This window comes from Nansenia antarctica (assembly GCF_963989245.1).
Source record: "Nansenia antarctica genome assembly, chromosome: 5".
Classification (NCBI taxonomy): Eukaryota; Metazoa; Chordata; class Actinopteri; order Argentiniformes; family Microstomatidae; genus Nansenia; species Nansenia antarctica.
Window position 1 is genome coordinate 54,884,470 of NC_137690.1, and position 11,374 is coordinate 54,895,843.

The window sequence follows — 11,374 nt, forward strand, 5'->3', positions numbered from 1 at the left end:
GTACACACACACTCATGTCTTTCGGAGGTAAACCTCTTCAGCTTTCTCTCTTTATGCAGTGCACTTTCAGCTGGTATCCATATTGGTTGAAGGAACATTCCACAGAAAATCCAGAACCTTATACATTGGTTGCCAGAATTGAGATAGGGCTTTCACACCACCAAGGAACCGTTCCCGTTCGCGTTCTGAAACGTGTATCGCGTTCTTGAGAACCACTATTTTCTGCTTCCCGCTGCGAAAACTTTTCAGGCTCCGAACCAATTCATTTTCGATCGGAACGCGCCGGCCGGTTCCAGACTTGGTTCGCGAACGCGAACGGTTCCTTGGCGGTGTGAAAGCCCTAAGAGTGAGTTGTCTTTTGGTTTAAGAGCTATCCATTACAGCTATATGGGGTATACCGTTTTTAGTGATCAAGGTTTTCTAATAGATTGTAACTGGAGCTGAAAGTATATCCATGAATACAACTCCCACAACAAACATCATATAAGAGTGGATTTTAGTGGAGTGGTCCTTCAAGTGCTGCTGTTCACTATACAGGTCTGCTTCAGCCTTTCAGACAGGATGGCCAGCTCAGCTCTATGTTGGGGCAAACTTCTTGGCCTGTGCCCTCACCCTCTTCTCATAGTCCATTCTGTTCTGACTAAAAGACAAAGACACAAGAAGAGAAAAAGGAGAACATTAGTTTAATTAATCTTTGAGAGGGTGACGCTTTCGATATCGGACTCTATTCCAGCAAGGTAAAGTAAAAGAGCTCCACTACCAAGACATTAGCTATATAAACAAACACAAATCTGGGATTTGCCCCAGGCAAAATGTAAATACTTACCAGTAAATTGTGTAAGCCTCGGCTTGTGCTGGGTCTTGGATGTTAGGTTCATTGAGCAGCTCTTGGATACCCAACAGGATCTGAAAACACAGAGAAGATACAATGCCTCAAAACTGATGCTTCAGTTTGTGTCTACAGTGTGTGTGTGTGTGTGTGTGTGTGTGTGTGTGTGTGTGTGTGTGTGTGTGTGTGTGTGTGTGTGTGTGTGTGTGTGTGTGTGTGTGTGTGTGTGTGTGTGTGTGTGTGCATGTACGCTCAGACCTGTTTAATGGTGATGGCTGGTCTCCAGTCTTTATCTTCGTCCAGGATGGAGAGGCACACCGTGCCAGATGGGTAGACATTCGGGTGGAATATGGGAGGCTCAAACTTGCCTGAGGAGAGATATACACGAGGGATTTTTAGCACTTACAGTTCACAACATTTCTAGTGTTCTACAGTATTTCTGTTGACATCCTTATACATCTGATGATACATTTATAAAACGTCTTGAATTTATTAGCTAGGCTAATCAGGGTGAGACCCATCCCACCCTGGGAACGAACACTTTGTTCGGCTGCCCTCGGGCAGGCGGTTCAGGACCATGTCCGCAAGGACAAATAGACTGAAGCTCAGCTTCTACCCTAGGGCCATTCAGACCCTGAACACAGCAAAGACCTAGGTTCTAGGCCCTGGACAATCTAGACAATTTGATGGCAGCTACTATATTGTAATCAAGTGCAATACTGAAACACAACTGTGAACATTTCAAACCTGCAAACTGCGACACTTTAAATGAATGTGCAATAATACTATGTGCAATATGACAACCCTTGGGTACATAAGGTTCAGAGATAGGAAATTTTAGGACATTTATAGCATAGCATAGAGTACAGAACAGTGTTTTATTTGTATAGTATAGTATAGTGGATAGTGTATATAGCCTTTATTTATGTAAACCAGCTCTTTTTCCCTTCTTGTTTTTAGTATTTTTTTCCTAGCACCAGGGGAGCCCCCCCTCCCAAATTTCGTTGTATGGTACCTGTACTATATTAATGACAATAAAGACCATTCATTCATTCATAACAAACAAACAGTGTGCAGTGACAGCAACATTGTCCCCTGATGTGAGGGAGTACTCACATTTGGGAGGAGAGGAGGGATAGTCGTCTTTGAACAGCATTCTGAGTTTGTATTGGCCTCCCTCCCACAGGGTCTGAGGATTGCATGAAAGTGATCATCAGTAATTGAACCATGATCTCAGCACACGTGACATGAGAACCACTGATATGTAATTATGACGGTCTGGTAGGCCTCCTGAGACAAACAGGTTGACTTACCCCCTTCTTGCCGGGGATAGCACATTCCCAATTCATGAGGTTCATGGTACCATCAGGATTTTTGGTAGGAACAGCAACAAAGCCCTATGAGAGGAGAAGAGGACAGCAGGAGATTTTAAGCAAATCATATGCCATAGCAAATGGGTTGGCAAACAGTCTATGGCTAAATCTGAGTAGCTTTACAAGTCTATTGATGACATGAAGCTTAATTACGTACTTTAACGGGCCATCAACAATAGAAGAAAGACAATTGACTTCAGTGCTTGCTTACAAAAGGGTGATCTTTTCGCCATGCTTTGCGCTCCTGTGACAGTCTGCTGAGAGCGATGCCCGACATTGCTACTCATCAACGCCGTCCTGTGGGAAAAATGCTACCAAAAAATGAAAGCCTTATATTCTTAACATCTTTTGTCTAGAAACTATAACGATTTTCCACATTGTAAACGTGCCATATTGTTCACTGACTAAATCATCATCAACATCCTCAGCAGATATATCTAGAGAACTTTGTTGATCTCTTTGTTGAGATGATTGATGCTAGTTGATAAAATCTAAGCTAGCTACCTAGCTTAGCAACGTGCTAACTAACAACAGGAGCAGCGAACGTGAAAATAATTTAACCAGACAGTTTAGTATCACCAATTAATTGTATTTGCGTTTATTATGTTATAATGTTAACAATGCGTCTTACCTTAAAATCCACTTGGTACTCGAGCAAGGAAACAGCAACCCTGTACTGTGTTGTATAACTTGCAGGCTAACGTAGTGGTTGTTGTCAGCTGACTGTCAACGCTAATAAACAACGCGCGTGGTCACCATCAGTGGCGGCTGGCCGATAGAGGGCGCTGGGGCGCCGCCCCCACCTTTTTGATTGATTGATTGAAAACTTTATTAGAATGTTTGCAGAAGTAGGTACATGAAAGTACATATTACATACAAGGTCAAACTAATAGGATAAAAACCCAAGAAAGCCACTGGCTTATTTCAATTGGGGTCCTTCACTTCCTAGTTGCGATTTGTAAAAGTTTTTTTTTAAAATAAACATTGTTTATTCACAAAATGCGGCTGATATTCTGTCGGCGCCTATCAGCATTCATTAAAAATCCTCCAATACAATAAACATTTTTATCTGTGTGTGTGTGTGTAAAACTCACTGTTAAAATACATAGGGGGAGGAGTCGGGACGCCGGTCATTGCAAGTCTATGCCAGGACGAATACTTTTCGCTTACACGTGAGCTGTAGCAGCGCTCCAATTGGCTGTCTCTATTTCTTGGCCAGGGCGCACAAATGTGCGTCCCTGAATCTCCGGTTGTATTGCAGACAATGCATTATGCTGAGGACTCCCGACTTCCGGTTTTCCGGACTTCGGGCTTCCGGAGTATTTTAAATGAACATTCGTAATGTCTGTCTCTGATGTTCATGGTCAATTAAATCAGCCTATTTTGTGCAACTAATAATGTTCCCGCTAATGGGTTAACCAAGCAGCCTCGCACCTAACGTGCAAGCACCTATCTTCGAACTATTCATAGCAATATGCGCGGGGCAAGGCGGAGGTACGGGTAAACACGGCTCATGTTCTGTCATCAAAGGTAAGAGTTGGTTTTCTTTAACTCAGCTGGTTGTGTTACAGACATGGTCTGGTTGTGTTTCTGACATGGTCTGGTTGTGTTTCTGACATGGTCTGGTTGTGTTACAGACATGGTCTGGTTGTGTTACAGACATGGTCTGGTTGTGTTTCTGACATGGTCTGGTTGTGTTTCTGACATGGTCTGGTTGTGTTTCTGACATGGTCTGGTTGTGTTTCTGACATGGTCTGGTTGTGTTTCTGACATGGTCTGGTTGTGTTACAGACATGGTCTGGTTGTGTTTCTGACATGGTCTGGTTGTGTTTCTGACATGGTCTGGTTGTGTTTCTGACATGGTCTGGTTGTGTTTCTGACATGGTCTGGTTGTGTTACAGACATTGATTGATTGATTGATTGAAAACTTTATTAGAAGATTTGCAGAAGTAGGTACATGAAAGTACATATTACATACAAGGTCAACTAAAAGGATAAAAACCCAAGAAAGCCACTGGCTTATTTCAATTGGGGTCCTTGATTTTCAATTCATCGTTACATGTAAGACAGACAGGAAAAGAAAAAAAAACTAGTACTATCTACAAGATAATACAGACAAATAACTATTACTATCTACAAGATAAAAATACATCCATCATGGGAAGAACAATACTAGATATACAATACAACAAAACATCAGGTATGTACAGCGGGTAGGACAGGTGGGGACATACACCACAGGTGGGGGCGGGGGACAAAACACAAAGTATGTACAGTGGGTAGTTCGGGTCTTTTAATCTGATTTTTGATTTAGAGGGTCCAGTTACGGATTGCAGCCTCCTGTAAATGTTTTTTGAGAGTGGTTTTGAAGGTGGGCAGTGTTTTGCACTCCTTTAAGATTATAGGAAGGGCGTTCCACATTTTTACTGCATAGTTTGCAAACGAGTTTAACCCCTTGTTTGTGGTGCAACGCGGTTGAACGTGGTTCGTGGAGCTTCCTCTGGTGTTGTATGTGTGGACGTTGTTCACTTTTTGGAAGTATGTTGACAGGTACTTGGGTGTCTTTGTGGTGTAGCGTATCTTGAAGACCAGGCCCAGTGCAAGCTGCTGCACTCTGTCAACTACTCGTAGCCAATCAAGGCTCAAAAAATGAGCAGCGGTTAGATGTGTCCTAGGGTTGAGGCCTAGCAGAAGCCTAACCAGTTTATTTTGGGCTGTCTGGAGTCTTGTTTTATGGGCCTTTGTGGTTCTATAGTACCATGATGTTACGGCATAGTCGAAGTGACATTGAATGAGAGCTCCTGATAGGGTCCTCAGTGTGTTTTTACTGACAAGTGAGGATATCCTGTACAAGAATCTAGTTCTATGGTTCACTTTTTTGATTACTTTTGCTGCCATTTTATCTCCGGAAAGATTTGCCTCTAAGATGGAGCCCAGGTATGTAATATCCTCTTTTCTTGTGATATTAATGTTACCCACTTTTATTTTAAAATGTTCAGCCTTTCTGAGTTTAGATGGGGATCCGTATAGGATGGTTTCAGTTTTACCTAGGTGTATTGATAGTTTATTGTCAGCTAGCCAGATGCAGATTCTACTCAGTTCAGTGCCTAGCGCTTTTTCCACCTGCAATATGTCCCTGTCAGAGACCAGCAGAGCCGAGTCATCCGCGAACAGGAACAAATTGCAATCACATGCTGATGACATGTCATTCACATATATTAGGAACAGTAAAGGTCCCAATATGCTTCCTTGTGGAACGCCGCAGGTCACTGGGAGGGGGGGGGACAGTGTTCCGTTCACACTAACCACCTGTTCCCTCCCCTCTAAGTAGGATTGCATCCAGCCCACCGATGTTCTATCGAACCCAATTGCTTTCAGTTTATCTAACAATATGTGGTGATCTACTGTGTCGAAGGCCTTCTGGAGGTCCAGCATGACCATGCCGCAGTACTTGCCCGAGTCCACCTCATGGTTGATGTGGTCGTTCAAATAGAGAAGGCATGTGTCAGTGGAATGGGATGTTCTGAATCCTGATTGAAATTCATACATCAGATTTTTTTCGGTAAAGTACCTATCAACCTGTTCATAAACTATTTTTTCCATAAGTTTCGAGATGGAATTAAGAATAGAAACAGGTCGGTAGTTGCCTGGGTCTAATTTGCTTCCTTTTTTATACAGTGGGGTTACCCTTGCTATTTTAAAGTCAAGGGGGACGTGTCCCTGTTTGATGGTGAGGTTTATTATGTGGGTGATGATTGGGGTAATGGAGGCAGCTGAGTCTTTTAGAAATCTGGCTGGAATATTGTCATGGCCCGTGGCCTTTTCTGAGTGTAGAGCGCCCAGCTTTTTAAACACCTCATCGTTTGACACCATGGAGAGTTTAAAATCATCTTTGCGTACACCCAGTTTATTGTAGAACGCACGGATGTGCTCTACACCATAACGCCCTGAGTGGGGTGGTAGATTGTTAACTAATTTAGTGGCTATGGTTGTAAAGAAAGTGTTTAAGCACTTAGCCACATCCAGCTTGTCTGTAAGGAGAGAATCTCCAGATTTTATGCTGATGTTTGTAGACCTGGTTTTGAGTTTTTGACTGCAACCTAGTTGGCTATTAAGTAGCTTCCACAGGTCACGTGGTTTGTTTAAGTTTTCTTCGATTTTGTTATCGAGGTATTCTTTCTTAGCAGATTTGGTCATGGTAATTACCTGATTGCATAGTTTGTTGCATTGTTTTTTAATTTTCTCAAAGTGGGTTTTGTGATCTTCGTTTAAGTGTTTCACTAATTTTGATTTGCATTTTTGAACTTCAGAGCATTTTAGGTCTCTGACTTTCATAGCATTTAGAATGTCCGAATTCATCCATGGTTCCGATCGGGCTTTAACCCTGGTGGTTCCCATGGGGGCTATACTGTCAATAATATTTAGGAATTTGGTTTTGAAACCTAGCCATGCCTCTTCAACCTGTGTGCATTTTAGTTCATCTAACCAGTCTTGTTTCTCCAGTTTATGGTTTAAGGCCTCACTAGAATAGGATTTAAGGGATCTAGTGGTTACAGTTTTATGACCGCCAGCCTTGGGTTTATGTTTTTTACGAGTGCAAAAGATCATGTAATGATCACTTAGCCCACATACAATAACCCCACTCTTGGAGATTTTGGACTCATCCGATGTTAGAATGAGATCTATGGTGGTTTGAGTAGAAATACACACCCTAGTGGGTTTGGTCATTTGTTGACGGAGACCGTGCAATTCAGAAAACCTAGTGAAGGATTTGAAAACGGATGCTTCATTTCTGAGCATGTCCGTGTTCAAATCCCCAATAAGAATCTTTTCCACACAGTCAGCGTCATCCAAGCACCCCTCAAGAATATCATAGAAATCACTCTGATCGGGAGGTCTGTAGATAGTACCAACCAGCACCGGTTTTGCTTTGTTAAAGATAATTTCAACCCAAACAGATTCTAATTTGTCACGATTCAGGTCACACCGGGTGTTAAAGATAATATCGTTGTGAATGTACATGCAGACACCACCCCCATACCTGTTCCTGTCGTTTCTGATGACTGTGTAGTTTACTATTTCAATCTCTGGGTCTTTTATTGATTCATCAAACTTGGTCTCAGAGAAGCTCAAAATGTGAACCTTGCTGTCATGGAACATTTCTCTGATTTGGTCCAGTTTAGGCACAAGACTGTTCACATTAAGGTGAACAATATGCAGGCCCTTACTGCTGTGTCCAAATAGAGAGTTCATGTCCTTGACTTGGAAATAGTCACCACCATTCAGGTCATCGTCAAGTTGAGGATTGGGGGATGGGGGGGGTCGCCCATTGTTCAGCGGTTTCGTTAGAGAGTCTCCGGGTGGAGAAGGGGCGGGGGGGGGTCGTCGTCGGGTGGGGGAGGGAGGGGGGAGGGGGGGGGTCGTTGCCGGGGGTGGGAGGCCTCTGTGTTCACTTGATAGCTGGTGGAAGTTAGGTGGTTTCGTTAGAGAGTCTCCGGGTGGAGAAGGGGCGGGGGGGGGTCGTCGTCGGGTGGGGGAGGGAGGGGGGAGGGGGGGGGTCGTTGCCGGGGGTGGGAGGCCTCTGTGTTCCCTTGATAGCTGGTGGAAGTTAGGTGGGGGGGTAATGTTATTAGCATAGCTACCCATTGTTTTGTTAGCCTCGTCTGAATCCAGGAAGTCCGCTGTAGATGCCGGTTGGACCGGTTTGACCGGTTTGTCGACAATGCCGTCAATGGCTTCGCTAGTACCATTTGCCTGGGAACGGCAAAAAAGTGTAGCCTGCCTGGTTGAGACTGGTCCGGGATTCAGCTGAATGTCTCCCGAGAGAAGTAGATAGAGCCAGATCATGGTCCTTCGGTCCATTCTACCTGCCGGGGGCTTGTTCTTCCGCGTCATGTCAGCAGTCAATGTTGTGTGAATTGCTGCCGTTCCGAAGTTTATATACTTCATTGTGGCGTGGAGATAAAAGTCGCTATGGGTCTCATTTTTTCCAATAAAGTTTGTCTCCTTCTCCATAAGATGTAAGTTCTGTGGTGATTTAATGTATAAATCCGTAATCCATAGAAGGAACAGGAGAAAGTGTGGAATAATCCTTGTTGTTGCATTGTTGCAGCAGGAGGCGCGTTGAGAGACAGGACCGCTCATGTCTGTGATCGCGTAGTTTCTCGTCGGGAATAAGCTTCTTCCCGTTTTAAAATGTAAAAAACTATTACTACACCAAATAAAAACTCGTAGTTACTATAAAGGGGTGCTAAAAGTTCTAAAATCCACTAAAAACTATTAATTACTAACAAACATTGTACAGAGACAATAGGCATGCTGCCATCTTGGATTTTGGTCTGGTTGTGTTTCTGACATGGTCTGGTTGTGTTTCTGACATGGTCTGGTTGTGTTTCTGACATGGTCTGGTTGTGTTACAGACATGGTCTGGTTGTGTTACAGACATGGTCTGGTTGTGTTTCTGACATGGTCTGGTTGTGTTAACTTTCTGACATGGTCTGGTTGTGATACATCATTGAATGTGTTGACCTGCTGTGATGTGTTGACCACCATCACTCTCCATCATCATCCATCATGTGTCTATGAAATAGATAGTACTGTACTACTGACTGCAGCATTCATCTCTGCTCATTGATGTAGCCATGTCACACAGACACATAGTACACATATTAATCTGCTACCTTTATTAACCTGAGTGTAGCTGTGACCTGTGAGGCCTGTACTAGCCTTGTGGACTAGACTTCCTCCTTGTCTGACACTGGGTATTGGACCGTACCGACGTCCATAGACCGGTCACTCTTCCACCTCAGTGTCTGTAGTCTGTAGGGTAACTTCTCCATGGCCCACACGGTCATTTTAAGGGTGAAAGTTGAAATTATACAATGGTTGTAACGCCAGTGCGTGTTTTATGCGCGTGCACGCGAAAATAAATCGTGCACGCGAAAAAAATCGCACGCTACGCGCGCCGAAGGGGAGCCCCCCGCCACACTGCTGTGCCCCACCCAAAAATGTGTGCACCAGCCGCCACTGACCAAGAGGGATACCGGACGGCTGGACAAGCTTGTAAAAAAGGCGGGTTCAGTGGTGGGAAGGAGCCTGGACTCTCTGGGGACGGTGGTGGAGAGAAGGACTAGGAGTAAGATGCTGTCCATCAGGGACAACCCCAACCACCCCCTCCATCATGTCCTCGCTGGGCAAACCAGCAGCCGCCGCAGAGGGCGGTTCATCACGATACGCTCCCGGACGGAGCGATATAAAAAATATTTTATCCCGGCTGCACTAAGACTGTTCAATGGCAACTAAAGTAGCAGTCGGGGTCAAGGCTCCTGAATTTGTATTTATTATTTATTTTAATCATCATCATCACTTTTTAGTATTTTAATATAATAACTATAGCCATCTTTTTAATCCACTTTTATATCATGATCTCACAGTTTTTTATATACTGTACATGGCTGGCCCAGTGTTGTTGTCTGTCCTTTATGTTGTGTTGTGTTGTTATGTGTGGTTTTTAGTGGAGTGGCGCGGCAGAACGAATTTCCCCACGGGGATAAATAAAGTATCTTTGAATTGAATTGAATTGAATTGAATTGAATTGAATCACATCAGTGGAGGGGATTTCAAATGTTGTAAGCTGTGTGATTTTCTACCTCTTTTACCATCTGATTTTTATGTTTTTATCCAGTGAGTTTAATGTGGTTGACCATAACGTGTCCACCCTGTTATGCCTAAATATTGAGGAGATCAATCAAATTGAATAATGGAAAAAAAAAAAAATTTGTGCAAATTAGATTCCTCATCAAGTATTCATGGTCATTCTAGGCATTATGCTAACACAGGCAGGCTAAAGGCTAACTTTAACTCAAAATGTCCACCCTGTTAGTGTCCACCCTGTTATGTGTCCACTCTGTTCTGGAGACACTCGCCCTATTCAACTACAGAGGGTATTCTAAATAAAATACAATTTAGGTGCCTGAGCTCGACCACTATGTTTTTCAGCAAGCTAGATATGTCCTTTATATAATAGAACATTCAAATAGATAAATCCAAAATTTATTTTTCACAAGTTATGAAGTCCGTATTTAAAAAATGACCCAGCAGCATGAAGAGGTCTGTAGTAGGAGCATGAAGGGGTCTGTAGTAGAGCATGAAGGGGTCTGTAGTAGAGCATGAAGGGGTCTGTAGTAGAGCATCAAGGGGTCTGTAGTAGAGCATGAAGGGGTCTGTAGTAGAGCATGAAGGGGGCTACCTGAAACTTCCAATCAACACCCAACGCCAGTTGGCATTTAGTCTAGCATTTAATGAAACAACACAAACTAATAAAAAGAAAGCATACATCAACACAGAAAGCTGACAGAACTGCTCCAAATACCAAACATAGGCGTATTCATAATTTCCCCTTTTAACCCCAGGGCATTTCCAACAACCAATGAAAAAATAAAAATAGCAGAAAATAAAATATGGACACTAAATCTTTTGGCAATTTATTCAACTTTATTTCACAATTCATACATTTAAGATGTCCATTACTTTTAATACCACACACGAATATCAACTTGCTAAAACCATAAAAAAAAACATAGGGTGCATTACTCTCAATATTTATATATGTACACACACACTCATGTCTTTCGGAGGTAAACCTCTTCAGCTTTCTCTCTTTATGCAGTGCACTTTCAGCTGGTATCCATATTGGTTGAAGGAACATTCCACAGAAAATCCAGAACCTTATACATTGGTTGCCAGAATTGAGATAGGGCTTTCACACCACCAAGGAACCGTTCCCGTTCGCGTTCTGAAACGTGTATCGCGTTCTTGAGAACCACTATTTTCTGCTTCCCGCTGCGAAAACTTTTCAGGCTCCGAACCAATTCATTTTCGATCGGAACGCGCCGGCCGGTTCCAGACTTGGTTCGCGAACGCGAACGGTTCCTTGGCGGTGTGAAAGCCCTAAGAGTGAGTTGTCTTTTGGTTTAAGAGCTATCCATTACAGCTATATGGGGTATACCGTTTTTAGTGATCAAGGTTTTCTAATAGATTGTAACTGGAGCTGAAAGTATATCCATGAATACAACTCCCACAACAAACATCATATAAGAGTGGATTTTAGTGGAGTGGTCCTTCAAGTGCTGCTGTTCACTATACAGGTCTGCTTCAGCCTTTCAGACAGGAT

General features: G+C 43.2%; 1 protein-coding gene across 1 annotated transcript; it reads right to left on the reverse strand.

The window, feature by feature from the left end:
* Positions 1 to 563: 563 nt before the first annotated feature.
* LOC308159290 (SUMO-conjugating enzyme UBC9-like) lies at positions 564 to 2,479 on the reverse strand (the record flags this gene model as incomplete). The annotated part of the gene is made up of 6 exons (XM_080533050.1): positions 564 to 640; positions 827 to 906; positions 1,088 to 1,197; positions 1,946 to 2,018; positions 2,143 to 2,226; positions 2,414 to 2,479. 6 exons carry the CDS (start codon positions 2,477 to 2,479, stop codon positions 577 to 579), a joined length of 477 nt encoding a protein of 158 aa, XP_080389176.1. The 3' UTR covers positions 564 to 576.
* Between the last annotated feature and the right edge of the window lie 8,895 nt (positions 2,480 to 11,374).